At 39.0% G+C, this 26,105-nt stretch overlaps 1 protein-coding gene across 1 annotated transcript; it reads right to left on the minus strand.

Moving 5' to 3' along the window:
* Positions 1 to 1,353: 1,353 nt before the first annotated feature.
* On the minus strand, positions 1,354 to 25,425 carry LOC127576290 (mitochondrial basic amino acids transporter). Its single transcript, XM_052026778.1, has 4 exons — positions 25,105 to 25,425; positions 11,241 to 11,284; positions 8,572 to 8,655; positions 1,354 to 4,468 (listed from the first exon to the last, which is right to left on the minus strand). The coding sequence occupies exons 1-4, from the start codon at positions 25,136 to 25,138 to the stop codon at positions 3,725 to 3,727; spliced, it is 906 nt and encodes a 301-aa protein (XP_051882738.1). The 5' UTR covers positions 25,139 to 25,425; the 3' UTR covers positions 1,354 to 3,724.
* Between the last annotated feature and the right edge of the window lie 680 nt (positions 25,426 to 26,105).

The raw sequence follows: 26,105 nt of genomic DNA on the forward strand, positions 1-26,105 counted from the left end.
GTCACTGTAGAACTGCAGTGGAAGCAAGTCATCCTCTACCGTAAAGGACTGACCAAGAAGGTTTCCTTCTTTTGTTGATCCCTTAAAATGCACCCTTGTAGCATTTATAGGTGGTTGTGAGCATTCTTGGGTGAAGAATCGCCAGCACTAAAACAAGACTATCTCTAAGAAAATGCAAAGCAATTGAGACTTTGACAAGCTTACTGAGCTAAGTGGCATAACCCTTATTATCCAAAGGATCTCTTGCAGTATGAGTGTTGTTTTGTTAATCCTGTACTTAACCTTCAACCAACATTTGGTTATTCATCTTTATTGCTGTCTGTGAGGCTTAGTGTACAACTTGGCTGTTGTCCTTCCTGTAACAGTGGTTACAAAGGACCTTTGGTTGCAAAATGCATTGTGGCATCCTGGGTTTATGAAATTCTCAGTTTGTCATTTGGAAAGATTAATTCTACTAAGTTCCCCTCTCACCTATACTTTCCTGAACGCAATGGGAATCCTCATTCATCCTACTGCAGAGTTTTGCTGTAATGTCCATTTCCATAACACAAATTGGTGGTAACGTGATTGATGGAATAGGGAACACTATTTGCATTACACAGCCCCAATTGGTTATAGTGTAATTGCAGTGCTTTAAAAGGCAACTGTTCTGCTGCAATGCAACTTTCTGTAATAGGAGGTCTCTTAGGAACATAACTATCACATTTATAGCAGAACTGCTTGTATATTTTGGTGTCTTTGCAAGCTTCTCCAGGGGGGTATAATCAAAGAAATGTTTTCCTACATTTAAGGCAAAATATATATGTAGGTTGTTGTTACTGTTTACTTAAGACAAGTGCCTAAATAGCCTATTTCACTGTGGGCCTGCAATTTATTTGCCTGCATATCTGCGTAAAGTCCCCTTTGATTCTTTTGCTTTTACATTGAAGGTAACTTAAATACTGCATATGCAGTATTTGGGATAAGAGAAGAAACTGGAGTACCCTGCAGAAATAAATGCTGAGGGATAACATGCAAACTCCAATTTTAAAACTGCAATTCTATTGGCACATTCCTGGATTTACATAGGATGCATAGCACAGAAACAGGCCATTTGACCCAACCTTTCCAGGCTAGAATTTGTACTTCCCACCTCCAAATCTCAGTATGATATTAATGTTATTTGCAGCAAAGCAATACTTGCCAAAATTAAGATTCTTATCTTTGGAGTAGAATTCCCAGGCTACTTTAAAGTAACATGCTTATCTGAATAAAATATTTCACACAGGAATGAACTCGACAGCAACTCAAGATTTGGTTAGGAAGTGGATTTGGATGGTAATATGAAAGAAAAACATTAAGTACAAACTGACAGGAATTTTAACTGAATATGGATTTTATTTTCCCTTCTTCCAGTCTTCATAGGGTACTTTACATAGTAAGGTACACACAGAAAAAGTCAGGTTGAAACAAGCAATACACAGCACAAATTCATCGACCAAAAGTCAGACCTGTACTGTATTGTTAATCAAGCATGCATTTTCAATTCAGAAATAGAAATTGTTCAAATAGACAGACATTCATCAAGGTTTCCAGAGTCAAACACTTCAAAATGCAATTTGCTTGATAATTAAAAAGTTGATCATAGTGCCAGGAACAATTTCTTTTCTCTCACTTTGTGAAATAAAGTGTTCTGTGCCCATTGAAAAAGAGTCCTAGAGATGGTTCAAAATGCTGAGAATCTGTCCATCAGCATCTCAGACCAGTATGTATTGCACTTGTCCCAAATTACAGTGTAGGTTAAATCCTGTAATCCTACCCATTGTCAGTCATTTAATGTTACTTAAACTGCCCAGAATTTAAACAGGTTGCTACATGCTTTCCAGAAGATGCATAAAAATGGGCAGGTGGGAATTCATGCATTGAAAATGACCCATTAAAAAAAGAGTTACGGACCTTTTTCTTAAAACAAAATTTGAAAGCTTTGGTAGATGACACCAGGAGCGCTTTAAAATTCTACCTTGAACAGTAAAGCTTAAAACTGCTGTACAGTATACACTTACTTAAAATAACTTGTTTACATTTTTTTTAAATAATTCAGATCCAGAATCCTACTGACACCAGCTACACAGAATTAAAACAATGATTTCTGTTTCCATTCACTGGAAGGCAAATTTGAACATTTAACTTGCTACAAGTAACAGGGCTGCTAACCATACTAGCTCCACAAATCTTTTAAACTGCTATCAATGTGATCAATGTGACTAATATGGCCTGAGCATCTTAACAATCCACCAGGATGGAGCTTCTCAATATGCCAACCATTGGAGAGACAAAGGCAATCTTATGAAGCATTAAATTGTCCACTATGCTTATATTAGTGTAAAATTGGAGACTTCCTTGACCATCAGGAAAATAATCTACATGGACCCAGATTATATAAACACTGTTAGCTAATCCTTGCAGTAACACCTGTAGGACTACTGACTTGCTGGATCAGTTTCTATACAGTAACAATTCCTCTTCAACACTTCAAGTAAAGCCAAAACTAAAAATGTAATTGATGTACTGTGCATAAATCAGACTTAACACGAACAAGGTAGCACATTGTATTAAAATGACCTGTGAAAAGATTCCTGAAAACCCAGCTATAACATGACCAGCTCCAAGTAAAATCTATTTTTATATACTAACTCGTGTCACTAGGGAACAAGGACTATAAAACAACACTACAGGAATAAAACTAATGAGGTGGGGAAGGATGGAGGACAAAAATTATAAAATGTTACAGCTAGATTTGCAGGAAAAGACTTGATTATAAAACTGGATTCAGGTTATATCGGATCTCTGCAAAAACAGACATCTGCGAGGTTATGACATTATACAACAAAACAAAATGGATAAGTATGCAACAGAAGTGAAGTACTGAAGACCTATGCCCAGTTAGGTATTGATTGTAACATTTAGATAAAGCATTATGGCATAACCTCTGTCAATTTAAAGTGGTGATTGTTGAGAAAATACAAATACTCTGATATAACTAAATATTAAATAATACTTTTCACTGCATCTCAGTATATGTGACAATAATAAACCAATACAAGAGAAAAAGACTTGCATTTACAGCGCCTTTCACAACCTCAGGATGTCCTAAAGTGCTTTACAACCAATGAAGTGCTTTTGAAGCAGCCAATTTCCCTACAAACATCCAATGAGATTTCAGTTTTAGTGATGTCAACTGAAGGATAAATAGGAATGCTATTAAGCCAAATTATCATTAATAAAATTCCCCCATTATGCTGAATACAGTCAAAAGATGACAGTATGAATTATATTAGACATATGCTTTCATGTATTATCTACTGTTGCTAGCAGACAGAAACAGACGGGCATTGGATCAACCACGTTAGTTAGCTTTCTATATAGTACCTGCTACAAAAATGGGGAGGGATTGGGAGAGTGGGAGCAGAAGGGAGGAAAATAAAAATCACATTTTCCTACATTTTTTATTAATTAAAATACAATATATACATTCATTTGATATAAGGCATGAAGCTGTATTCTCAAAACAATATAACTAATGGAATTCTGTTTAAAACTGATGGCTGTATTTCAAAAAGAATTGTTACATATTTACAACCCAATACTATTTTATAATTTCACTAGACTTATAAAAATAGATCAAGTAAAATTCAGTCATCACAGCAGTTACTCTGCACAAAGTAACACGAAGAAGACATTGACTTTAGAGGCTTGAAGGCTGCTGGATTGCTGGGGCAGCCTCCTGCTCCTTGCAACTCTCATCAGCCCTTGAGTACATGAGGAAGAGTGTAACAGTGGCAAAAGTAGCAGCATTGACAGGGAACGCTCTCAGAAGGGTAGAGGTGAGCCCTCGGGTGAACACTTGCCACCCTTCCTTTTTGTAGCTCTGACGGACACAATCCATGATGCCATTGTACTGGTTTATCCCTCCAACTCCATCAGCCTGCAGTCGGGATTTAATCACGTCAATGGGATAGGTGGAGATCCAAGATACAATCCCAGACATACCACCAGAAAACAGGAGTTTAGGAATTACAAAACTATCATCAGGTTCACAGTTTAAGGCCCTGGTTAGACAATCATATGTAAGAAAATAGAAGCCAAAGCCAGGTATTTCTCTAAAAATGGTAGTCACCATGCCTTTGTTGATTCCTCGAATTCCTTGTTTTCTATAAATTCTAACTAAACAGTCCAGTGAATTCTTATAGACTTTACTTTTAACTTGATATTCACCCATGCCTTGAAGCTGCATCCTTGTTTTTGCCAATTCCATGGGACAACAGATGACACACTGGATGCCTCCAGCTGCAGCCCCTGCAAGGAACTGATTAAGTGGTGTATCCTTTCCCAAATGACGCATTGCATTTCCTTGAACGCCAAAAACAATTGCATTGATGAAGGTCAAACCCATCATTGGTGAACCAATACCTTTGTAAAATCCAAAAACCTGAAGCAAAAAGTGTGAAAAAACATGTTATAATTTCAAACAATGAGACACAATCAGCAAAGCAATATACCTAGAAACAGAAAGTGTCTTTTGTACCTTTGCCAATAAAAGCGTTCAAAATTAGTTATACTTTGTTTTTTTTTTAAAAGAAAAAAGGTTTATATTAACAAATTTCATACAAACTGGTACTTTATAGTATTTTTCTGTAATTAATCTATAACATAGCAGAATCAATTATCACTGACATGTTGTGAAATTTGTTGCAGCAGTAGAGTGCAAGACATAAAAATTACAACGTTACAAAAATAGTGCATTTTTGGAAGATCCAGGGTGTGCAGCGAGAACTGGCTGAAGCAGACAGGCAAAGCCAAACAAAAATTGGGACCATGGGAGTGGTGAGCAAGAACCTGGTCATCAGGCGTGAGGCGCTATCGGTGTTGCTGTATGTGGCACAGGTATGGCCCACACCCCGCTCCTGCACTATGGCAGTCACCAAAGCCATCTTCTGTTTCATCTGTAAATCCTAGATGAAGCATTCTTTGTTTAGGGCAGACCAAAGTACATCTTTCATGGAGTTGATGATTTTCTGGCAGGACCTGACGTTCATCAGTGTGCATCCCTGGGAACCAATAGCAGAAAGTTCTGAGTGTGGCTGCAAATACCAAATGTCACTATGAGTTGAGTACTACCTGTCCACACCCAGTGGTGCAAAGGATGAACCTAGTCTCATAACCGCGCAATGTTCAATTCCACTGAACTTTGCCACACTACCTGTTCTTCGTAGAAAAGTTTCTGCAGAAAAACCCCTTTGACCACAAGTCCATCAAGTACTGATCAGCACAGAATGTCCTGCAGGTCCTGCGGGAGAAGGACACAATGGATCCTGTGGGATGATTTCCCAAGTAGACTGTCAAAACCAGAACTCACTCACTTGACTGACAGGGAGAGAGAGAGACACTCCCAGTAAGATCCTTCCTGAATGGTTGGGAGTCTCATTCCCAACACATGCAGCCCTTGAGACAGCTGTGATAAGGACGAGACCATCATCCACTTCCATGTAATGCGCATTTGAAAAGGAGGTCTGGAAAAGAATGCAAAGTTGCTTGACAAAGCTCATCCTGAGCAGTTGCATAACAGTGGACTCTGATCTATGGGTGGTTCCCAGGGATACATACCAAGTCAAAAATTGAGTGCTGCTGGAAAATCATCAATTCCATGAAAGATGCACTTTGGACTACCCAAAACTTGTTAGTCTTCTAAAGCAGCAAGATTTGCATGTGAATGCTGCCAGCTGGCACATTCCAGACTGCAGGAGTATGTACTAAGGGATGCATTGAAGCTTGGTGTAGCCAACCAAAGGCTTTGTGGGGAAGCACTGCAATTTAAGAGTCCTACCACCACTGAGGGGCTTGGTCCAGTGTAACAACCTCTCAAAACACTTGGAGTGTATTGTTCAAAGAAGACTCATGAGTAGCAGTGGTGCCTTTACATGCATTAACATGATGACAGTATGAATGTAAACCAAGCCAAGTACTGTTTTGTATTTAATGACATATTTACAAATCAAGTTTATTTTTGAATTCTAAAATTTAACATTTGTCAGATCAGTCTTGGACTAGAAATGTTAAGTCTGTGTCTTTTCACAGGTGCTGCCTAATCTGCTGAACGCCAAGCATTTTCTATTTTTATTTCAGATTTTCAGCATCTGCAATCTTTGCTATTCATTTTCTGGTGAGTCAGATGTCAAACCACTGGAGACACAAAAAATTCTGCAGATGCTGGAATCTGGAGCAATACACAGTAAGTGCTGGAGGAACTCAGCAGTTCCGGCAGCATCTATGGAGAGAAAGAAACAGTTGATGTTTCGGGCCAAGACTCTTCATCAGGACTGGAAGTGAAGGCAGCAGTGCATTTCTGAATAATCATATAATGGATTAAGTGGAATTTTGCTGTGCTATTTATATACCTACAAAACAGGACCCAACCAACAAGTACCCTCCTCTTTGCAATGTTAAACCTCAAAGCAATAAATAGCCATCAACCTCATCTTAAATATCATATTCACAATAATGACACAAACATTTAAATCATTCTCACGTGAAATGTTTTTACCTGTACCTTTCCAAAAATGAATAAGTCACCATGCAAATACTTTGCAATGCTTAATGATGCAATGAAGATGCTAAAAACCTGCAATGCACTTCCCTGTAACTGTGACACTTTACTCTGTATTCTGTTATTGTTTTTACCCTGTACTACCTCAATGCACTGTGTAATGATTTGATCTGTATGAATGGTATGCAAGACCTCAGTACAAGTGACAATAATCAACCAATACCAAAAAAAATAGACTACACGTTTTGATAGGAGTAGGTGTTTCCTTGCAAGGAATATTGGACTCTAGCATTGGTTGCAACTCAGCAGGTGCCCCAAAGATAAAGATTACAAGGACGGCAAAAGGTATCCTGTTCAGGTACCTTTCCTTAGTAAATGCCTCATCCAGAACACAATTAATGAATATTTATCAGTACAACAGAAATATAATTCGAAGGATCAGTGTCAATTTTGCAACTTGCCTTTCAGCAATAAAATACCAGAAAAATAAAGTGCTCAAAATGCAATGGCCCAGAATTTGAGGTTCTAATGACAGCAAAACTATCCGCACCAGCTGCCATTACTCTGTAAAATTGATGACAACCTCTGAGCACCAGTCTGTATATTTAAATACGAGAACACAGGACCAATTATCAGTTACTATTCCTCTGCAAGCTAACCTGCTTAACCCTTGCATAACAAATCAACAAAGAAACAGCGATTTGAGCTGACCTCAATTTTTTTAAAAAAATATTTCAAACTGTTTTTATGGTCCAAACCACTGAAAGTGTTAAGCCTTTTCAAATGAATTAATGAATGAACCAAGATACAATTACTTCCAAATCCCTCTCTGACCTTGAAAAATTATATATACATGGTTTCTTAATTTTTCAGGCCAACATTTGAACATTCCATCCTTTAAAAGGTCTAAAACTTAACTAGTTAAAAACTTAACACCTTCTACCTTGTGCATATCCTAATCTTTGTTTCACTAACATTTTTAGTGAGTTCTAAAAATTAATGCACCTTACTTCCTGATCCAAAAATTCTTCTCTGATTGACTGCCCAGCTTGCTGGTTACTACAAAGACCCCATTGAAAGACAAAGACCCCATTGAAAGACAAAGCTAAACATCATCATCAGTAAAGAAGAAATTTCCACATTACAGACCACTGCTTTCTGAATAGGTTTCTTTGGAATCAATTGCTGGCATCATCCCCTCACTCCTGATTGGACCACAATGAATTCAAGTGTTGGCTACACTTTAAAATGTTCATTTTTGTTTGTTCTAAGTCTCAAGTTTATAAAAGTGTCAATATGAATGCAAGTGTTTTTCAAATCTGTGCCAATCTGACTGCACGCTCAACATGCCTTTGAAAATTAACAAATCGCATTTGAAAATAAACAGATTGTGAGATGTGGTGGGAAAGGAATGTATAGCTAAGCAAAATGTGGAAAAGAATGTGAACTTGTGATTCAAAATGAAAACATGCACTGAAAATGTGAAATTGATTTGTTAAAACAGTGCCAAAAAAAGGACATACAACTTGCATTCAACGTACTCCATCTGTGTCACAGGACAACAAGAATCCCTAGTCTCAGGTGATGAATGAGCCAAGCCGATCACTCAAAACAGCAGCATTCCAAGTCAGATCGCTGCTCTTGGTGAAGTTAGCTTATGTTGCCCAAAGGAATGGGAGAGTCATTGGAACAATCTCATTGGTAAGGCTCAGTGTCTAGTGGTTCCTAGTTCAAAATTCAAACTTGTTGCTGTTTGAGTGATGACATTGTTTTCCAATGATACCCCTTTTTAACTGAGCAGACCAACAGCATTCTACCTTCTATACTTTTAGCTGAAGACTGTCCTGTTAAGCGAAATTCCAAAAAGTCTCCTGTGCCCAACTAATGATCTTTATTTGGAGAATGGGGAAAGAAGATCTAAGAGACTTTTTTTAAAAAAAAGGCGGCTGCATTACCAGACCATTCTGGTGAAAGTGCTTGCTACTTACAGATTCTTGTTTAATAATGGACTGGAAGCAATGTAGAGTTCCGCGGTAACGTGGTTGATCAGGGTTCTGTACTTGAAGTCGAACCTAGAAAACAAATACACATCTAGAAGAGGAAAAGGCCTGATTGGGCAGGATTCACAGCAAGGCATTTTGTTCCACAACGTATACTTAAAAGCATAAATGCAATTGTGGAGTGATATTTTGATATGAATACCATTCATTTAATTCTACGACTACTTAAAGTCATATGTTAAAGTTTGCATTCTACAAAGTTTACAAGAAGAAATATATGCATACTAAATGTGTTTAAAACTCCAGTTTTTTTTGAAAGCAAGTCACATAGTATAGAGATTAGATTGGACAGAAATAAGGATATATAACGTCACCTTTTCTGTACTTACTAGAAATTCTCCCGTGATGAGGCTTATCGCTCATCACAAAGTACACTTTTGCTGTTAATGAGGACAGCCCCTAGCTCAGAAAGTAGAAGTAGTTAAACGCAACAAACTTAACACATTACATGAAAAATGCAAGAAAAGGTGGCTTCTAATCTCAAACGAATGCATCAGTAGCTTAGCTAAAAAATTCTGGCTGCCATTAAACATAACACACTTAGAAATGGCAATTTTTGTTTACCTACAGTAACATTGGACTAGTTATTGTCAGGGTAAACATAACTGATTAGATTTGCCTAAATAGCAGTGCCAAATCTTGGGGTATGAGGAGATGTAATGCAGATCTTGATGACCCCACCCCAATATCTGCCTTAATTTTCCTTGTGGCAAGCAATTTGTTCCCTGTTCTCAACCAAACTTATGACAGCACAGGGACACCAGTCCTTTACTCATTCTCTTGGAAGGAAACATTCAGACTCTGCTCAGTCTGTCTTCATATTACTCTAGTTGAGAACAACAACTCTAACACAGAGATCGAGCCTACTTCTCTATCTACCACAGTGTTTTGTATTGATGCACACACACACCATTTTACAGCAGGTGTCTGTGCTTACACATTACTGAGCTTTTTGTTTTTTTGCTAAGATTTTAAATGTTAGGGTGGAGAAACACAGTGCTGGAGGAACTCAGAGGGTCAAACAGCATCTGTAGAGGCAAGGGGATGGTCAATGTTTTGTATTGTAACTCTGAATCAGGACTGAGAGTGTAGAGGGAAGATGGCAAGTATAAAGAGGTGAGAGGGAGAGGGGAGATGGGCTGGTAAGTGATAGGTGGATAGTCCCCATCTCACCTCTCCAAACAGGCCATCTTCCCTCCGCACTTACTCTCAATCCTGATAGCAGGGTCACAATTCAAAATGTCGAGCATTCCTTTGCCTCCACGGATGCTGACTGACCCACTGAGTTCCTCCAGCACTTTGTACTTTGCTCCAGATTCCAGCATCTGCAGTCTCTTTGTCTTCATACAAGACTTTTAGCTTCTCACTGTCAGCCATTATATTTCTTCATAAGGCACAACACTAGTTTCCAGCTTCCACTGATCCATCATAAATGCTGGTCTAATCAACAGGTGTGAAGTGCAAGCACATAATGTACATTGACATGGCCTGCATGGACAAGCTAACTTCTAAGACTGAACTGTTACAGTGTGATCCAATCAATAGCTGGTATACCCAGCAGACTCAGCACTTCAAGCCATTTACTTTAGGAATCACTAATGGCCAACATTTCCAACAAAGGTAGTAAATACATCCTGCCCTTATACTACAAAGCTGTTACTGTATGAATAAGGTGGTGCTAAGGCTGCTGGAGACAGAGCTGTAGCTTGGGAGGCAATAAACAAGTGATGCACATAGCATCACATCAACACATTGCCATTTACATGTTCTCTGCCTGCTTGAAGAAGCCAGCAGCCTGTTTATGCAATGAAGGCCATGTGTACTTCTCCCTGTCGTCACAAAGTTCAATGGCCAGAAATTTAAAGATGCAATTGTGGCTTCTAACAATTGTAACTCAATACTTTAGCTACTATACTATTGTTGTTAACCCTATAAAAATTGGGTCTTCAAAGACTTAAAAATTGCAAGATGGGTTAACTTCACTGAAATTGGTTCTAAAATAAATGCAATATTTAAATCCATAAGCAGTCCTTAATTTCAACTGACCATCCACTTTAATCATTTTCATTCATAAAAATAATCCATTAAAACCATACAATGTTAAATTAGATTAAAACAAGGGACTTGGATTATACTTTGAAACAGGAATATATGGGCCTTCTGGAAAAGGATTTGGCAGCATAGATTAAAAAAAATTCCATTCAAATAAATAAAGTATATTCTTTCATTCAGAGGCATTTGATCACCCCGGATCGACTGAGAGGTCAAAATCCACTAAGAAGAGTAGTTAAATATTTAAATAACTAAAAGTAGATCTTAATCATGGTGCAAATCAGATAATCATTACCTGGAATGACTGAATGTGTTTGAATAAAAGCTAACATTAACTTTACCATTACAACAGTTTGTATAGTTGAATGTTTAATTATGCTTGGTGATAAAACAATTGATTGTGAAGATCAGCGAAACTGTAAAAATTAAGGATATTTTCTTTTAAGAAAATAACTTTTTTGGTGTCGTAACCTTAGGCGGATTGTGAGCATCTCAGATATGTTTATCAATATCAAGATCAAGAAGTCCACATTAAAAAAACTCACCTTTACTGTGTCGAAAGGATGCCCTACAAGAACGCCAGCAACACCTACAGCAAACAAATAGAAACACAAATTTCAATTTTCAGCTAGTGTTGGACAGCCCTACAAAATGCAAATGCACCAATTAAATATAAACATCAAATACCTGCGGTGAAGCAGTTCATTTGGAAGTTCTATGGATCAGAGCCAGGCTGTCCACACTGTAAAGAATGTTTCTACTTCAAAGGTAATTAACAGGCAGCATTCTCTTCAGCATGGAAAAGTTGGGCTGAAGTCCCCATTTCTGTGCTGTATTACACTATATTCTAACTATATCAAATATCTTCCAGTGGTGAGTGACACTGGAGAGAGTGATATCTATTGTAGCCATCATATTCAGTTTCATAATAGGTACACAGTGCATCAATCCATAGCTTTTTATTTAACTTAGCGTTGTCCAAAGAGGTCCTCTGTAACCTTCCCTGCAGTCAAGCTTATCTGGTTGAGGAAAAAAAATTAGTTCTCATTCTCAATCACTGTCCAGTGGCCAAATTCAAAAACAATGAGCTAAATAAGCTGACTTTATTCCTTTTCTATGGCTTGAATATTTCATTTTTATGTTTGGCTTAGTTTGGGATCGCTTTTTCAGTTTTTATTAGCATTCAGCAAAATGGGATAATTTCTGTTATTCAAGATGCATCAACTTTAGGTTCTCCTTAAAATGCAACAAAATTGAAAATCTGTAATAAAAGCAGTTAGAGACTGGTTTAAGCTATCTTTGAGTTACTTCTTCAATAAAATCTGCATTTTATGTTATGTCATTATGAATTGTCTTAATTTCTCACCCTAATTCTGCCCTTGTTTTTGCTCTTTTGACTTTTTCCACCACCCTCAAGCCACTGATCAGCACATCCACCAAACAAATGGGACAGGTCAAATGAAGTTTTACACAGATAAATGGAAGGTGATGTAGCTAAGGAAAACTAGGAATATCTACACAATGAAAAACAAGAATCTGAACAGGGTAGAAGAGAAAAGAAATCTAGAAGCAAACCAATCGTTAAAAGCCACATTGCAATTACAAATGCTAACAAAGCCTTGGTATACATTTCTTGGAGAGAGTTCAGTAGTACTGATGTTATATGACACTGGCACTGGAACCAGGTCAAGTGAACACCAAATACTGAGTGCATTCTGATCTCCATAAGACAGAAAGGATCAAGCACTAGAGACAATGCAAAAAGTTATGTTATTGTACTGAGGAGTTGCAATTATCAGCTAATAATGAATAGAATAGGGCATTTCACTTTCAAAAAGAGTCTTAATGGACAACTTTAAAATTATGAAGTATGAATTAAGACAGATGTGGAGATAGAATGTCTCCACTTGAGAAAGAATTAAGAGAGTTACTAATAAACCCCAGAGGGAAAGGAGGAGAGTGGAACTCACTATCACAGGAAGTAGTAGTTGAGGCCAACTTTTGGAAGAAAAATATAAAAAGACATGCTGAATTGAGATGCACAGAATGGCTGAAGGGGAATTGTGAGGAATAAACACCAGCACTATTTGCCTGAAAGGGCATTTCCTCTGGAGCTCTATGCAAAGCTACAATGTCTGGTATTTGGAATAACAGTTTTGTTCCTACATAAAATATTATAATAAATTATCAACTTACAGAGTAGGTCAATTAAAGCTAAATTAAGATAACAATTTATCATAGCTCTTTGAAAACAACTGACTAGGAAAACGTGAATGTTTTTTTAAAGCATAATTCAATGGTCAGCTTAATTCAAATGGTTGTACACAACTACAAGGCTGGGAACATGCATCTTCAAGTCATACTCCAGGCCCCAGAAAGGAAATCTAGACAATCACTTCCACGTCACTTTGAGGGAATACTGCACTTTCTCAGGTGCCAACTCTCAGGTAGAAACTAAATGTTTGTCCTTTGTTTCATTGGTAGATATCTTTAAACATTGAATTTGGCAGTAAAAGAAGTGAAACTAATGGTCCTCAACCTTCTCAGTCAATGATACAACACAGAAGGTTATTCAGTCCACCGTGCCAGGGCAGCCTCCTTGGTAGGGATTTAACTTTCTTCTCTCTGTTGGTGCAATTTTTTTCTTCACTATTTACTTTCTTCTTTATATATTGTTTTGACATTTATATTTTAAAAATCCCTATTCTGATTTAATTCTTGCTCATTACCCTGGTAATTTTAAAATCCTTCAATACGATTTCAGTTGCTTCCCCTGTTCTCAGTTCTCAGGTTCTTTCTGTGCTGTTATCAGTTCCCATTTTCAACAACTTGTCAGACAAAAATGTAATAACCCAAGTGTGTGAAGGCAAATCTAATTAATAAAAGATGCTATTAGATGCCCAATCATAACAACTAATGATGCTCTGGCTCATTAAATGTGTGCCAGACATCACTCATATAAGTCAATGGACTTTCAAAATACCCAAGTGAGCTATGGGCAACTCAAGAGCTGAGACGAGAGAAAACTTACATTTTTGTACTGACTTTCACATTAGGATGCTCCATGCACAATCATAATATCTATATGGGAAAATAGGAGTCAATGGGCAAGACATAAATGACCAACCATAATAATGTTTTTTTTTGGATTTGCTTAATGATGAGTATTATAGATTTGCAGAACAAGTTCCTAACTTTCTCTGAATGGTGGAAATTAATTTTTTTTTTAAGTTCTTCTGAAAGGCAGACAAAGGCTCCATTTGGTGTCTCATCTGAAGTACAGTCTGCAAAGCAGTTAGCCTCCAATAGGGCATCAAATGCTAATTTCCAGAAACTTTAATTCCGAGGCAACTGTGCTACCAACTGAAATCAGCAGGCAGAGCGTTTTGTAAATACAAGTCTTCCCTTTGGTACTATTGTATTTAGATGTGTGGGAAAATGAATAATGTGGGTCATCTTATGTACTGATTAATTTTAATATTGTTTTTCCACTGTATTAATATCGTACTTTTCACTGAAATCTCAATGCAATTCCAGACAGTGAAATCAGGTTTTACAAAACTTCTGGTCTGGTTAAAAATAAACTTTTTGCTGTACATCAATTTTGAGTAATATAAACTTTTTTTTACTTCAAGCAGGGCGTTGAAACTTGACAAAATGTGTTGAATATTATTCCTCATCTGCGAAATGTGATAAAATTGAAAAAAACAAAAGTTTGACAATGTTGTAATCATTATATTGCCGTAGTCTCATCCAACCCTTCAACATCCTATCTGCAACCTGTTTTCTCACTTTCCAGTTCTGATGAAGGTCCTTCAGCTTGAGAAGTTAACTCTCTTTCCACAGCTGGTGCCTCATGATGACCTTTTCCAGCATTTTCTTTTTATGGCAGATGTTCAAAATTTTAAGTGCATCATGCAACTTAGATGAAACTACACAAGTGCCCTAGAAAAACAACATGGACTCAATATTTCCTCTGGTATTCAGTTAACTCTTCCTAATTCTCAATAACTGTAACCACACTAGTCATTGTACTTTTGAACACTGTGTGGTAACCCTAGCTTACATTACATTTTGAGCAGATTCATGTATTTTCATATAATTAGCAAGATACAACTATACCCAATATTCCTGCCAACTAATAATTCAGTGGTGGTCAGATCTTACAGCTCTTCTATTTTTCAATCTAACTATTTAACCCTGCAATACAATTCACACCAGTCATCTTTTTAGGTAGTTACTCAAACCTTCCACTCTAGTTGTGCAGGTTGAGAGGTGACTGATGAGGCCAATGTGGGATCAACAGACTCCACCACAAGTGGGTCACATGGTGTTTTACCTCCTTCCATACATGTTAATCAACAAGTCAGCAATAACTTGCAGCTCTGCCTCCAAACATGTGCAAACACAAGTGTCATCTGACGTTGGACAGACTGTAAAAGTAACTGGATATGTAAGGGTTAATAATGTATGGTTGTTATTGCTTCAACCATGGCATGACTATAGTTATGAATGCAAGATGTGCAGGTGCTTGGGACTGCTTAAACGATATCTTGTTTTTCTAAAAGTTTGCTGTAAGCAACGGCCCAAGTATGTGCAACTCTGCATGTAAGCATCTTTAGATTAAGTATAAAAGGAAGGACACAAGCATGTAAATCTTTGAGTGGGGATCAGTACAGAGCTCAGGTTACACTGTTTACTCTTCCTCTGTATCCCTCACTCCTGATAGCGACTCCCGCTAGCATTAAATAATAAAGCGCTTATTGTTCTGGTTCTGTTGCTGTCTACTTTATTACAGCGCGGACTGACTTCCACAAGACCTTGGTTCTGAAGTGAAGGTGATGTACAGTAAGAGTCAGAATGATACAAGGCAGAAGTAGGCCTTTTGGCCCACCAAGTCTACAGACGTAGGTTGTAGAGTTTCCCAATTGTTCTGTAGATCACCTCCAAGCTTCCCACTGGATTGGAGATTAAATGCAATATTATAGCTACAAAAAAAAAAGATTTAAAGAAGTCTTGGGACAATGAGAAAGGTGGATAGATTGGGAGCACTGCTTCCACTGTTTAAGCTCGAGTGTACTCCAAAAGGGGCTTGAGGTTCTCTGTGCCATCCCGAATGCCCATTCTCTTTTCTGAATGCCCACGAGCCAGGAAAGTGACAAAAACTTAGGATCCTACATAAATACAAGTTTTACTTTCTTATTGTATGACAGCAAATAGAACAAATTCCCTAAGAATATATCAGTAATTTTTGTGTCTCACTATATTTTGTATACTTTGGCTGGTATAGTCATAGTTTCTGGAAATTCTTAGGAGGTTGCTATATTGTTGTCACATTTCAATTTAATGAAAACAAAATGCACCAATGTTGCCAGCATAGATATTTTCACTACACATTAAAAACATCATGAAAAGATACTGGTAGGCTATCTTAAAACAGGGTTCTTCTGGTTATCATTAATGAGCATGATGGATTACATAAGCCATTGGTAATACTCCTGAACATAAATGGCCCCACTTCTGTGATGCTAACAACCTTAATAATTCCAGTTTTGTACCCAGAAAATGAAACTACAGTGTAAGTGCAGTATTTTAATGATGTTTCACTGCAATGTACACAGCACACCTGAAATGATACAAATTATATGACAATTGAAATAACTTGATGCTTATCACTTGATGGATCTGATTAAGTGTAGCAGTTATGTAAACAGAGGCAAAATAGTTCAAATCCAAATGCTTAGCTAATATCGATAATAGTGCTGACTCTGCCAAGTTCATTTCATGCACCAACATGAAAAGCCGGTGGGCTTTTAATGATCAATTACAATGCAGAGAGAGCACAAAAAGCAACAGAACAATTTTACACTCAGCTGATAAGTGTATCTTAAAGTTGAAAATTCATGATTATCTGAGTGGTGAGAGACAGGGAGAAGTCACAGAAAACTACAATTCCATTCAAGTGATTGGATGGTGATGGGGGAAGGGGAGAAAGAAAAGAAGAAATATTCTGAGATTTGCCATTTGCAAACACAACCAACTGTAAAGTTTCATTTTAACTTAAAACCTATTGTTACAAGCGTCACAAGATTTCTTTCTTCTGTGCCTCTAGCATAAATTTGAACCTTCTGGGGATGTTAAATTAACGATATCAAAAGATATCCCCTTGTTGCAAGAGTTTAGGAACAGTTGGTTCTTAATATACATTTCTGTGCAATGTTGGGTTTGCAACACAATACTTGTCAGCTTCACTGCATTTTACAATTAGCAATAACATCTGAACAAAAAAAAAGATTTATTTTCAATACGAATCTAACAAATTATGTACGCTCAAGAAAAAGAAACTACATGCTTTAATTTCTCAGTTGACAGAATTCTACATGAAGCTTTTTAAAAAACAGCAGAAATAAGCAAACTAGCAACAGCACAAAAGGACCAGCTGTTGTTCACAGGAGTTCATAAAATCATAGTCATTGAAAAGCTACAACACAGGAGGTCATTCAGCCCATCACATCCATGTCAGTCACAAAAGAACTACTTGGCCTAATCCCTCCTTCCAATACTAGGCCTGTTGCCCTACAGATTGGAACTCAACCAAATGTCCAAGTAGTTTTAAATGTGAAGAGGGTTTCTGTCTCCATCACCTTTTAAGTCAATGAATTCCAAACCGCTACCACCATGGGTGAAACATATTATTCCTCCTCTCCTCTCTATCCTTTCTATCAATTACATTAAATTTATACCATCGATCTTTGGAGCAATACAAAAAGTGCAGGAGGAATTCAGTGGGTCAGGCAGCATATATGAAGGGAAGAGGACAGTCAACATTTCGGGTCAAGAGCCTTCATCCGGACATTTCCCTCCATAGATGCTGCTTGATCCACTGAGTTCTTCCAGAACTTTTTGTGTTGCTCCAAATTCCAGAATCTGCAGTCTCTTGTGTCTCCATTGGTTTTTGACCCCTTTGCTAAGGGAAATAGAATGAATAGGAAGAACCCATCTAGACTTCATAAATTTTATAGTGATTATGTCTTTCCTTAGCATCCTTGGTTCAAAAGGTAGGAAGGAAGCCCAGCCTGTTCAATCTTCCCTCAGTTTATTTTTTCCTGGCAACATTTACAAATTTGCTCTGCACACACTCTGGTGTAATTATATCTTTCCCGTGATGTGGTGACCAGATTCATGCAAATTACTTGAGTCTCTGGTGAAAATAGTGTAGTAAGCTGTTCTAGTAGAACCTCTCTGCTTATTTTCTATACCTGGCTAATAAAAGAATGTGTATTGTTTGCCTTTTTAAACCACCTTATCTATCTGTCCTGCTAACTTGAGGACCTTTTAAACACTCCCTCTGAATCTCTCAATAGCCGTCCATCTATTGTGCATTACCTCGCCTTGTTGCTTCACCTCACATTTAAACCATTCACCAGAAGGTCTATTCAACTGACCAGTCCATCTAGATCTTCGCGAAGTCTAAAGCTTTCCTCCTTAATGTCTCCTACACAGACAATGTTTGTATCATTTGCAAATTTCTTTATCATGCACCTACATTAAAATGCAAATCAGTACTGTAAATATTACAAAAAGCAAGGTACCAAGCACTGAGCCCTGTGGAATCCCACTAGTGACAGGCTCTCCAGCCACAAAACACTAGTCTGCCATTACCATTCATTACCTTCCACCAAGCAAATGTTGGATCCAACATGGCACCTTTTCTGGGATCCCATGGGTTTTTTTTTGTGCCTTTAATGCCTTTTTTGACTAGCCTGCTATATGGTACCTTATCAAAAACCTTATTCAAACCTGTGTGGACCACCTCAAATGTGCTGCCTTCATGGTTCACAGATGACCTTCCTCAATGGTGCTGGGATGAATGTTCTTATAGACAGGCACGCTAGTGCCTTTGTAGGGAATGGGAAGCTAAACACGGATTCAAAAGGGAGAAAAGCAGGAATGTTAAAGGAAGGCAGAAAATTAGTGGGTTTGGAACACGGAGCAAACAATGGTTGGAAAATAAAAAAAAGATCTGGTTTCACTTAACTACATACATAAATACAGAGAGTAAAATGAATGAGGCAGGTGTGAAGTATGATATTTTTGCTGTTACTGAAACATGGCTTGGAGGAGAAGATATGTTCCTGATTTCAGGGCTTCTAGTTGAGATAGGAGAGGTGGATTTGGAATCAATCACACCTCAGAAGGAATAATATATTACAGGAACATCAAATTAAGCTATGCAGTTTGACCTTCAGTTCTTTTAGTTCACAGCCCATTGGGAACATACTTCAGACCTCCCAACAGTCCCAGGGAGATAGAACAGGCTGCAGCAGTTCAAGTAGGCAGCTTATTACCAGCTTGCCATGACAGGTTGAAGATGACAGCTTTGCAAGTAACACCCACATCATATGAAAGAATATAAAATAAATCTACAACAATCATGATCTTGCTGGTGACAGCCAAGAACACTGATAATCATGTTACTATCAAGTTATGATGCAATCCAGTAAACAGAACTAACCATAAAAAGTCTTGGCAGAAATAGCTATCAATAAATGAAGAAGTTCCAGAAATTAATAACAGCTGAACTTGGATAAAATTCACTCAGTTTTTTTAACAGTTATGTTATTTAAATACAGGCAATAACCAATTCATTGGCAATAAAATAAAAGCAATCGAAACAATTCTGAATGCATTTCAAAAAGAATGATTTTAAGTGAGTCTTTTTAAAAATGAAACTTAAACATAACTGTGCATTAGTCAGAGAAGGCACCTCTTGGATTATGCTGATAAATATATCCACAAGTTGGAAAAACGTTATTGTGACTATTAATCACATTGTGGCAGATCATACTGGACTTGGCCCACTGTCTGGAATGGTTGCCCTCAATCCTCACACACCTGTACTTACTTGGGTTGGATGCGTAGGGCTCACCTCACCTACCCTCTGCACTTGATCCAGTGGCACTATATGAGCAATGACTAGACCTTCCCAAAAAACTAGATAGATGATTCTGTCATCTTGGGCCCTCGTGTGTTTCCTTTTGCAGAACTGCCTAATTTGAAAATGATCCTGTGGTCTCCCCAAAGCAGAGCACATTTCCAGAATTATTCTGTGACTGCAGTCCACAACAGATACCAAAACAAATGACTTCCTTTCACAGTTACTTGAAAGCTAAATGTAATATCAATCTGGACATAACTGGTAAACACAGCAACATCTGATTGCTCATGCATGTTCTCCTCTTTTGACTCTTACTAGGGACATTTCCCAACAATCATATGTTCATCGTAACAATGGAGCATTGCTTATGCAAGGACCACAAATGGCTTTGCCATATTACAGCATGTACCACAATTTAAAATAACTTGTCTTTTAAAAACATCAGACTTCTCCAACAAAGTTACTGAGATGATGGCATGTCAGCACATCAACTAAAAGGCCCAATGACATAGCTTGCTAAAAATAAATGTACAACTATTCCGAGGGGGATTTATATATTTGGTGGTATGGACATCCAATAAATTTAATGGCAAATTATTTTAATTGATTTATGTCATCAACAAATCACAGCTTTACATGGGGATAATAAAAGTTTAGGCATACAAGAATTTAAATTCCTTCAGTTCCAAGAAAGACCTCAGGTAGAAATTCATCCTCGCTTACACTAAACGTGGATATTTAGGAGCAGCTGCATATGGCACTCCATTTCTGAAACTCAATTCCATTCACTTCAGTGCAGCTGCTCCCATATGTACACAACTTAAAATGAATTTCCAACTTGTTCAGTGAAAGAGAAAAGTACCAAGACAGAACAGTAGGCTTCATTACCTTTACTAATTAAAAGGAAAGCAATGAATTGATCTTGCAGTTCATCTAAGGTAATGTAATTTTTTTTGACTTGTAGTTTGAATACAGTATCCCATACAACTTCACCACCATACCTACATGTGCTGCCAACTTCAGGGATCCTTCTATTCTTCATATTCCCTAGGCCTTACCATTCACTTTATACGCAACACCCTTATTAGTCCTTCCAAAGTGCACTTATTGGGATTAAATTCCATCTGCCATTGCTTTGTCCATCCTACCAACAACACCACCATTAACAAAGCCATGCTGACTATCTCTGATCGCCCCTGCCTTCACAAGTATAGATTAATCAAGTCCCTCATTTTTTTTTCCCCCAACATCTTCCCTACCACTAACATTAGATTCTTAAGCCTGCAATTATTTGGCTTATCCCAAGGTAGCGTATTTCCTGTCCTCCAGTCATCTGGTACCTCACCCATGGCCAGTGAAGATTTAAAAATCTCTGGCATGGCCCCAGCAATCTCCTCTCCTGCTTCCTATAGCTGTGTCACACATAAGATTAATTCACCTTAAAGTCCACTAAGATATTTAATACCTCTTTCTTTTGAATTATAACACATTCTAGAGTTTCACTATACCCCTTCCTGATTTCTACAACATCCATCACCTTAGTGGAGACAGATGAGAAGTATTCAGTTAAGACCTCAACGACATCCTCTCGCTCAATGCAGATCGCCACTTGGTAAATTGGTTTATTATTGTCGCATGTACCAAGGTACAGTGATAACTGGTTTTGTATGCCATGCATACAGATCATTTCATTACAACAGTGCATTGAGGAAGTACAAGGGAAAAGAATAACAGAATGCAGAATAAAATGTTACAATTACAGAGAAAGTGCAGTGCAGACAGACAATAAGGTGTAAGGCCATAACAAGGTAGATGATGAAATGAAGAGTCCGTCGTATTGGACTAGTCTTAGAACAGTGGGATAGAAGCTGTCCTTGAGCCTGGTGGTACGGATCAGGCTTTTGTATCTTCTGCCTGATGGGAGGGGGGAGAAGAGAGAATGTTTGGGGTGGGTGGGGTCTTTGATTATGTTGGCTGCTTTACTAAGGCAGGAAGAGGTGCAGACCAAGTCCACGGAGGGGAGGCTGGTTTTCATGACCAACTCAACTCTCTGCACCTTTCGGCCCCCAACAGCCAGGGCGGGTTGGGGGGGGGGGGGGGGGGGGGGGGGGGGGGAATGGGGGGGCCCATCTCTGACTTTGTACTTCTGGGTCCTTGCAGCAAGAATGTTTACAGCTGAAAGCTTAAAGCTCGCTCATGGCAGCAGCAACCTACAGCATCTTGTCCCACCTAGACCCTTGGGGGATTGTGGCACTGTTACCCCTTCATTCTCCCCCCTCCCCCAGGTCTGCCAGCCCAATCCCTCGGCCCGGTTAACGCCAAGGGGCTGCTCCCCCCACCCAACACTAAGCAAGGCCACCTCCTCTGTCCACAGACTGTGATGCTCAATGGGTCATCTTTCACAGGTTACACTCTTAGCTTTAATATACTGATAAAATGTTTTGAGATTTTCCTTAATCTTGTCCACAGTGATATTTCTTATTTTTAAAATAGCATCTTCTGCACTTTCTATACTCATTTAGGGCCTCTCCTGTTCTCAATTCTCTATGCCTGTCATGAGCTTCCTTTATCTTTATCCATTTCTTGATATCCCATGATATCCAGAGATCCGTGGACATGTGGTCCCTACCTTTTCCCCTTATGGGAGCACTTTGGCCTTAAGCACTCATCATTTCACTTTTGAATGACTCCCATTTGTCAGATAAAGACCAACCTGCAAGTAGCTGCTCCCAGTCTACTTTTGCCAGGTCCTGTCTTATGCTATTGAAATCAAACTTCTCCCAATTCGGGATCTTAATTTTTGGACCATCCTATCCCCTTCCTCACGATGTTGAAACATACAGAATTATAGTAACCGTCTCCACGATGCTGTCCCACTGGGACTTCAGCTACTTGCTCAGCTGCATTTCCAAAGATCAGGTTCAGAACCACCACTTTTCCAACAGGACTATCTACAAACAGCTTAAAAAGCTTCCCCGGACACGCCTAAAAAAATTCCACTCTCTCTTTCACATTAAGGCAATCCGAGTTAACATCAGGAAAGTTGAAACCACCTACTACTATGATGCTATTACTGTCCGAAAGTGTCCACATAGCAATGAACTTGTTAATCAGTACTGCAATGCCAACTCCTCTTAACATTTACCCTCCCACCCCACACCTGATGGTTCTATACGCCGGAATGCTGAGTTGCCAGCCCTAACCTTCTTCCAACCATGTCTGTGTAAGCAACAATATCATATTTCCAAGTGATCAACACTCCAAGTTCTAAGTCAGAGTCCTAGCATTAAAATAGATGCAATTTAGCTTTGCGTTCTTCCCATGTACTTTACAATGCTCATGCCTGCCCTATCTATTGAACTGACTTATTTTCCTTTCTATTTGACCACACCTCCCTACAACTTCACATCTACTTTGTCTCATTCCCCTGCCATTTTATTTAAAGTGTCCCCAGTAGCCCTAGCAAACTTCCACACCATTCAGGTTCAACCCATCCAGATTGTATAATTTCCACCTTCCCCGGAGCTGGTCCCAGTTCAAAAAATTTAAAAGCCTCCTTCCTACACCTTCATCTGGCCTATCCTCCTATTACTGAAGGACATCAGTGAATCAAATGGGATCTTAATAGTCCATCAGTTTCATTATTATCTCAACTGTGACAACTTTTATTATGAATTCCAAATTGATTTAATTACTTGAACTTAAATTCTCCAGCTGCCATGGTGGAATTTGAACACATGGCTCTGGAATGAATGGTCCAGAACTCTGCCCATTAGTCCATGGTACTATTTGTAACTCACTATGTTTATGTCAAGGAATGAAAAGGGTATTTTAGCTGCATTATTTTACATCAGATCCCCAACCAAGAAATTGATTTTTTTTTATGGACAAACATTTAGCAATTAGTAGATGTATTACTGTATGTATTTGGCAGTGAATAACCTAATATATTGCAAGTCACAGAATTCCTGATTCAAACCAGGGAACAAAAAAATCATGGCCATGCCACACTTACTAAGTATTCCTTTTAAGAAAAAAATGCATCACAGTTGAATTAGCCTCAAACTGAAATTATGTAACTATAACTTAATAATTCACTGGCTTTACACAGAAAGGCATTAATTTGAAATATCAATTAAACCTAATTAACTACAAGTTTTCTACCATAACTCAAATTGTGTTTTCTAATTAACAATTGAAGATTTGACATCCTCAGAGAGTGCTTTCAGCATAATGTACTGTGCAAACGATAATACCTAAAAACCCAAGATATCCATATCTGCGGTAGCCCCTTCCCTAAAGCCCACCATCTCATTAAGCTTTGAGAAATACAATCTGAACACATCGAAGGTGGCACATCACGTCAAGGCAAGTCTGAATAAAGCAAATGCCTCACGGAGTTCAACAGTAACTCAAGCAGAGGGAATAGGACATTCCATCCAGCCTTGCTCCTGCAGTTTGATGGATTTGATTAGATTACACCACAACGCTCCTAGCTACCCATTTTTTTAACCATTTTTAATGACTTCTGCCACAACCCACAACCCCACTCCTAACAACGTGGTTCAATAAATGCATATTTATACACCTCTTGTTCTCTGGTCTTTCCATATAATTAAATATGGAACGTGGATATGTAATTTAAATACATTACCGATCAGACAGTTTTGCTGACTCAGTTTTCAGAGTAAGGTTTCCGTTTTACGTAAATACGCAAAGGATCCAATATTTTCGACTCATTAATGGTGTCTTCTCAATCATTGAGTACAAAAAAAATCATTCACCTTATGAATAAAGCCTACGCCAAACAAATAAAACTTATTTAAAGGAGGCAAACGTGGCTCCACCGAGAATCCAGTTAAATCAGCATATGAGTGCGATATTTTACTTAATCCATTGTAATTTTTTTAATTCTTTGCATCAAACACTTCGTCAAGTTTGTTGCCAAGAATGTATCAGCTACCGATACGGATTTCCACGTATATCACTGCTATTAATAGCCGCGAGGAGGATCAGCGCAGCCAACTGGGATTTTTTATTCCGCCAATAACAAGACAAAATCTGGAAATAATCCCAGGATTTCCGACCAGATTCGAAGCAAGCTTCGGCTCCGAATGGAGAGAGAATCTTCTTACACGTCGCCACTGCCAAACGGGTTGGGAAGGAGAAGAAAGTGGCGTCCGTCCGTCCGTCCGTCCGCCCGCCAGCCCGCAGCGCTGCCCACGCCAGCTCCGGGCGAGCCTCACGCTGCTGCGCTGACCTTGAATCGGAGCGCGGCAGCGGCTGACCCGCCGGCTGCCCCGCGGGCACCCGCATGCAAAGGATCGCTTGGTAAATACGTGGCATCCGCTTGGCTCGCAGAGTCCCAGCAAAGCGCGCCGGGCTGTGCAGCACCCGGCCAAAAGACCTCCCCACACGGGAACGGGACTCGCATCAAATCCACACCACGTTCCTAGATTGCACAGCCTCACCTCCCAGGCATCCCGCGGCGAAATCCAATGCCATTTCTCGTTCTGGATCTGAATGAAATAGGACTTGTCTCGTCAATCGAACCGCTCGCACTAGCCAGGCCTTTCTGGTCGGCTCCTGATGGCGTTACAGCCGAGGGTTTACAAAACTGCAGCTCCTGGGGTTTAAATGCATCAATTGAACAGATCTGGTTCAGAGATTAATCCCGTATATGCGCTCCCTCTCCTCCTCACTTGCTGTGCCACCTCCAACTCGCACATTAGCGATCAAGCTTTTCTATTTCGAAATTTTCCGTAGGTAGTTTATAGCCTTTTTTAGATCGAACGCCACCCAATCCGAACCGCCGCAAATTAACACCCCCGGCCACCGGCCCGCCCCTTCTTTTCATTGGCTCTCTCTTCGAGCAGTTCTCCAGTCCGGACAAGCAGCACAGTCATTCTGAGTCTGGGCCACAAGACTGGGTACAAATTAAGCTGCATGGATTTGATCTTGTTTCACAACTTTTCCTCTCACGCGGCGAGTTATGCATTCAGCAAACTCATCATTTTTATACTTCCCCCCAAAACAAAACAAAAACACAACAATAATCATTTTCTTCTTAGACAGTCCATGGGAGTTGAGGAAGAAAACAACTGTGGGTTCTGAAGAAGCTGAAGGTTCCCATGCCGGAATGCCACAGTGGACATGAGTAATAATTGACCGTGTAGGTGGATGTCTAGTTAAAAATGTGCACTGTTCTGTGCGAGGCTCCTGTTTTTCAGACACAAGGTGCCTAGGTGGCATCCCTGGGTGTTCCTTCTCCATTTGGAGTCACAGGCTAGGGCCATGCCAGAGCCACAGAACGTGGGCAGGAATATGGATGGAGTATAGGCACAAAATGGGGCAAGATTGCCAACAGAGCACAGCTGAGAACAGGGCCAGGTGTATGACGGGACACTGTAGAAGTGGGGCCAAGTGTTAGATAGAACACCATGCAACTGGGGGTTGGAGCATGGCTAGAATT

The sequence above is a fragment of the Pristis pectinata genome, chromosome 1, assembly GCF_009764475.1.
Source record: "Pristis pectinata isolate sPriPec2 chromosome 1, sPriPec2.1.pri, whole genome shotgun sequence".
Classification (NCBI taxonomy): Eukaryota; Metazoa; Chordata; class Chondrichthyes; order Rhinopristiformes; family Pristidae; genus Pristis; species Pristis pectinata.

Bases quoted from the DNA above. Each gene is read 5' to 3' on its own strand.
- LOC127576290 (XM_052026778.1), bottom strand. From the start codon at position 25,138: ATGGCATTGGATTTCGCCGCGGGATGCCTGGGAG. The intron at 11,285-25,104 runs GTGAGGCTGTGC...TGTTTGCTGTAG, and splicing joins CGCCGCGGGATGCCTGGGAG to GTGTTGCTGGCGTTCTTGTA. The intron at 8,656-11,240 runs GTGAGTTTTTTT...TTTGTTTTCTAG, and splicing joins ATCCTTTCGACACAGTAAAG to GTTCGACTTCAAGTACAGAA.